Consider the following 5,000-nt stretch of genomic DNA (forward strand, 5'->3'; position numbering starts at 1 on the left):
ACAGCACACATTGAGTGAATCTCCCTGTATTTACCCACTGCACTGCCCGGGTGACCAAGGCCATTCCCAGCCACACAGGCATCATTAATACATGATCATTGTCGCCAGAAGAAGGCAAGCCAGTGGAAGCAGTGTGATGCTCTGAGTGATTATCAGATGGAAAACAATGGGTCCTGGCATTCATGTGGATGTTATTTTTATACATACCATCTACTTAAACATTATTGCAGGCCAAATATACCTCTTCATGAAAATAATATGGCAGTGGCCTCTTTCAGCTAGAAAGTGCCACACTATGAATTGTTCAGGAATGCTTTGAGAAACAAGACAAACAATTTAAGATGCTGACTTTTCCAAATTCCCCGGATCTCAATCCCATCGAACATCTGTGGGATGTGCTGGAAAATCAAGTCTATTGAGGTTGACCTCGTAATTTACAGGATTTAAAGGATCTGCTGCTAATGTCTTGATGCCAGATAACACAGGACACCTTCAGGGGTCTTGTGGAGTCCATACCTCAACAAATCAGAGCTGTTTTAGCAGCACGAAGGGGACCTACACAATATTAGGCAGGTGGTTTTAATGTTATGGTTGATCAGTGTATATTAATTATTTACATGCAAAATGTATGTGAATCATAAGTATCTGAACCATATTTCAGACATGCTCTCCTAAAATAATAAAAATAATTTTACATTTATTGTAAAGGTAAATTTGACATCAAGCGCTAACAATGGTGACATTTGTAATCAACCATGTATTAGTCATGCTAATCCACTAACCTCTATGGCCTTCATCTGTCAACACACCCTTAGCAGCTGGGCTTAGAACAGGCTGTATGAACAGCTGTGTGTCACAGACCTATCCCCCCTGCTATGAAATCTGTGATTACACAGCCACTTTGAGTTCAACAAACTGTGTCTGTAAGAGCACTTGGATGAGGTAACTCCACCAAGGATGATGATTTGTGGTGGAGAAAATCTTCTGAGACAATGTTGGTTTCCGGGTTTACTTTTCTCAGTCTCCCACACTGACCATTTTGAGATTAGCCTTTGAGCAGTAGAAGGTGCTAAGGCTAATCACTTCAGCCTTAAAACTCATCATGGAATGGGGAAGCATTAATTTATAAGGACTGAGGTCAGACTGTAACATGTAGTCTGTCTATAAGTAGTTAAACAGTTACAATGTTTTAGCTCAGTATGCTAGGGTTTTGGAATTGGGATGAAATGTGACTGTGATGACTATGAAGTTAAAGTGTGCATTGTCCACTGGAAGAGTATTTACATCTACACTGAGTAAATCTTATAGGTTGAAATGTCCAACCAACATTTCACAATGTATTGGAAAATCAGCATATATGTCAATTAGAGATATATCTGAACAATGTGCATAAGAATCAGCTGTGTGGTACATTGTTAATAAGCAATATTGCAAAAGCAAATAGCCTTGGTAAAAGGGAAGTAGTAAATGACTGAACACTTTCAATCATCAAGAAAAACCTGCTGAGCAAATCACCTGGCCTGAGCTCCATTGACCACCTACTTCACTTACCGATGACAAGACTGAAGGAAAAATACCTCAAAAGTAGCAGGGAAGACACCCAGCATTTAGTGATTGGCATGAGTTGCAGATTCAAAGCCACTGGTCACAAAGGATTTGTTGCTAAGTAGTAAACATGGTGGTTTCTTTTTAAATCGTGGTCATTTATCTATTTCTTTATGATCCTATGAAATAAGAGGACCAAGCATAAAAATTGCTATCATTTGTATATGGTATATATAAAATCGCACGTCGGTTTCTGTAGCCCAAGCTAAATTCATAGTGTCACATAGTGTCTCTGGATGATCTACCATCTTAGCCAGGCCAGTCATGGCCTTGCTGGGGCTAGCCATGAAACCACCAGTCATGATCTGGCATTACTGAGTCCTGGAAAAATTATTTGACTCCAGCAAAGCTTTGGTTCCACATACCTCCTTTAAGGTATCTGGCTTTGTTTCTTGTTTGTTACTCATTTTCAGTGGTTCATATTGCTGTAAAACTCTGTCAAGTGGCATGCCTCTAATGACTGGAGCAGTGGGAAATACAATTTTTTTGTATGGTGGGGGAAAAAAAATCATAATTATTTTTCCCTCACCGAAGACTGAAAGGTGATGTCTCTGATTTATTAGGTCAGCAAGTTGTGTTCCTCGAATTTCAATTTTGCTGTCAACATCCAGGACAGAAGTAAAACTTAGTATGAAGAACAGGGTGTGAACAGACAATAGTTCTGTGACCACATGTGTGCTGTAGCACTAGGACTGCATGTGAAGGTGAAGTTATTCCCACATTCCCACCAGGATCAGTGAGCCACATGCAGGAAACTAACAGCTTCTCAGCTGCTGTCCACAGCATTTTCAAATGCTTTGGTGATTGCAAATGACTGGAGGTGTTTATTGTTTACCATCATTACAATTAATCTTGAGTAGTTTGAAATGGAGATTATGGTGCTTCAGATAAATTTTAAATTCACACAGAGTAATGAATGACGCAGAATGAAACCAAGAACATTGAGTAATCTACCATTGCTGAATAACATCTACCAACAGTCTCATCTGGCAGATTCCTATATCTGTGAGAATTTTAAGAAAGAGTTACTAAAGTAGAAGTAATTAATTCTTTTTGATCAGTTTATTATGTGTATTAAATGAGTGTGTAACAGATTGTGTGTGTGTGTGTGTGTGTGTGTGTGTGTGTGTGTGTGTGTGTGTGTGTGTGTGTGTGCATGTACAATAAAACCCGCGTGAATGTCTCTCTAGTGGTCTATTGAATCTCTTCTGATCTCTTTTGAGCTGTAGTTGAATAGTGCTACACTTACAATACAATTTACACAACTAAATAAAGTAATGGCAACTCAAATTGGTCAGGACAAATCATTTCCAAAAATCCTCCACAAAAACCATGCGTTCCTCTATGAGCAGTGCTGTGGCCAGTGTGGGTATAGTTGGAGTGGTGCAGCTGTCATTGAGCAGTCTAGATGTATTTAGTTATTAAGCCATCCGGTTTACACACACTGGCTGCCTACCTCAGTGTCCAGGCCTTTTCTCAGTCTTTGTGTTGTGTTGTTCAATCTCCCCAGTGCCTCCTAGTATCCTGACTGGGCCACGCGTAATTAAGGTCCAGGTGGAGCATTCCATAGACCTGCCCTGCGTGGTTCAAGGGGTCCCCCAGCCCTCGGTGAGCTGGCTCAAGGATGGTGCCGCCCTGGTGGCAGAAGAGGCAAATTATACATTGTCCCGCGACGGAACTCTGGCTATCCGAAAGGTGGCACTCACCCACCAGGGAGTGTACACCTGCGTGGCCAGCAATGTCGCCGGACAGGACGCGGCCAAAATTCACCTGCAGGTTCAAGGTGAGTGTACAGAAGCAATGGGTGGTGGGAAAGGTGACACCAAAAAATGGTAACACTTTATGTTACACCACCACTTTTACAGTGCCTCTGTAAGTATGTTTTGCATGTACCATGTCACGCAATACTCTGGTTCCATAAAATCCCTGCTTTCATAATATCCTTGAATCCATGATATCCCCAATTCCATGGTCCAATTCCCATCGGACTCCTCAGTTCCCCCTGTGGTGGAGGTGCCTGAACCCCCATTCAACAGTCCCCTTCAGGAGAGAGTTGCCAACCAGCAAATTGCCTTCCCCTGTCCTGCCAAAGGTGAGCCAGGCTCATCCCACCCCTTTCCCAAAGGTCACGTCCGGGGCTTCGAGACATGTGTTCCATTCTTTCTCCCCTTGCCTTCTCCCCCTTACTCTCTCTCTTTTTTTTTTTTAAATGCAGGTTTGCCTCAGCCTGTGATTAAGTGGTTTAGAAATGGTCAGCAGTTGATGGGGGGTGAGCCAGGTGTGTCCATCCTGGAGGATGGCACCTTGCTCATCCTGGCTTCCCTCTCGCCACTGGACAACGGAGAATACACCTGCATGGCTACCAATGACGCCGGCAGTACCCAGAAGAAATACCAGCTCAGAGTCAATGGTGAGTGCAGGGGCGTTACCACTGACTAGTCTGCTGCAGTGACTTCTCAGTGAGTGAGTCAAGTGTTGGGTGATCAGGGCAAACACTGCTCCAAAAGTTGGGTGAACCCCAGAAGAACTCCAAAAGCTGGGTAAGAGAACAGTGGTGTAGTGTAACCCAGCCTGATTTATGGATGTTTCCTGTGATCATCACTGATGATAGCACGTATGACACAAAGGAAGTCCTTGTTTTCATCTTGGTATCCTAACAGCAAAACGTCCATCGATATCAAGCATTGATCAAAAAGGTTTTAAGTATTAGACGTCCATAATCATCCTCTTCATATTCTCCAGTGCCACCTGAAGTGAGAGATGGTGGCCTACTTTCCAACGTCTCTGTGGTGATGAACCAGCACACCAATTTGGTGTGTGATGTCACGGGCACACCTCCACCTGTCATCGCCTGGTATAAAGATGGTGTGCTGGTGAGTAGTCTTCCTCCTTTCACTCATTCACTTGTTAAAGCTTATGTAAAACATACCTGCTCACAGGCATTCATGGAAAAGTAACGAAATCCTTTGGGCAGCACATTTAACGGCAGTTAATGTGTCCAAAGTACACTTCAAATTGTAATCACATCAGCACTATTTTCACGTGTCCTGTGAGTGTAACATTTAACATTGAGCTGTACAATGGAACAAGTCCTAATGAGAAATGAAAACTGACTTTCTTCACGTACCACAGAGACCCGTCGCGATCGAGTTCACTCCGCTCACTCGGTCTACGCTGTGGGAGAGAGGTCATAAACAACAGCACCCCTCGTAAAATGGCCTTTATGAGAATCGTTCTTGGGACAAAGTGTGCAGTGTAAAAAAAGCTGTTAGGAAATCTCATATCATGCTAGACTTATGCAGGAGGCTAAAGACCTTTCTAATTCCAATGAATACAGCAGCTCATATACTGCTTAATAAGCCTCTTATAAGGCTAAAGACCTTTTGGACTTTCCT

At 42.8% G+C, this 5,000-nt stretch overlaps 1 protein-coding gene across 3 annotated transcripts in view; it reads left to right on the forward strand.

Annotated features, from left to right (window-relative positions):
* Nucleotides 1–5,000, forward strand: part of hmcn1 (hemicentin 1) — a 92,947-nt gene that overhangs the window by 42,955 nt on the left and 44,992 nt on the right. For all 3 annotated transcript variants that reach the window (XM_035528917.1, XM_035528919.1, XM_035528918.1), the window contains exons 24-27: nucleotides 3,116–3,388; nucleotides 3,602–3,697; nucleotides 3,821–4,015; nucleotides 4,348–4,478. In XM_035528917.1, coding sequence (XP_035384810.1) covers nucleotides 3,116–3,388; nucleotides 3,602–3,697; nucleotides 3,821–4,015; nucleotides 4,348–4,478 — 695 coding nt within the window. The remainder of the gene's footprint in view (nucleotides 1–3,115; nucleotides 3,389–3,601; nucleotides 3,698–3,820; nucleotides 4,016–4,347; nucleotides 4,479–5,000) is intronic.

Source organism: Electrophorus electricus, chromosome 8 (assembly GCF_013358815.1).
Source record: "Electrophorus electricus isolate fEleEle1 chromosome 8, fEleEle1.pri, whole genome shotgun sequence".
NCBI classification, from domain to species: Eukaryota; Metazoa; Chordata; class Actinopteri; order Gymnotiformes; family Gymnotidae; genus Electrophorus; species Electrophorus electricus.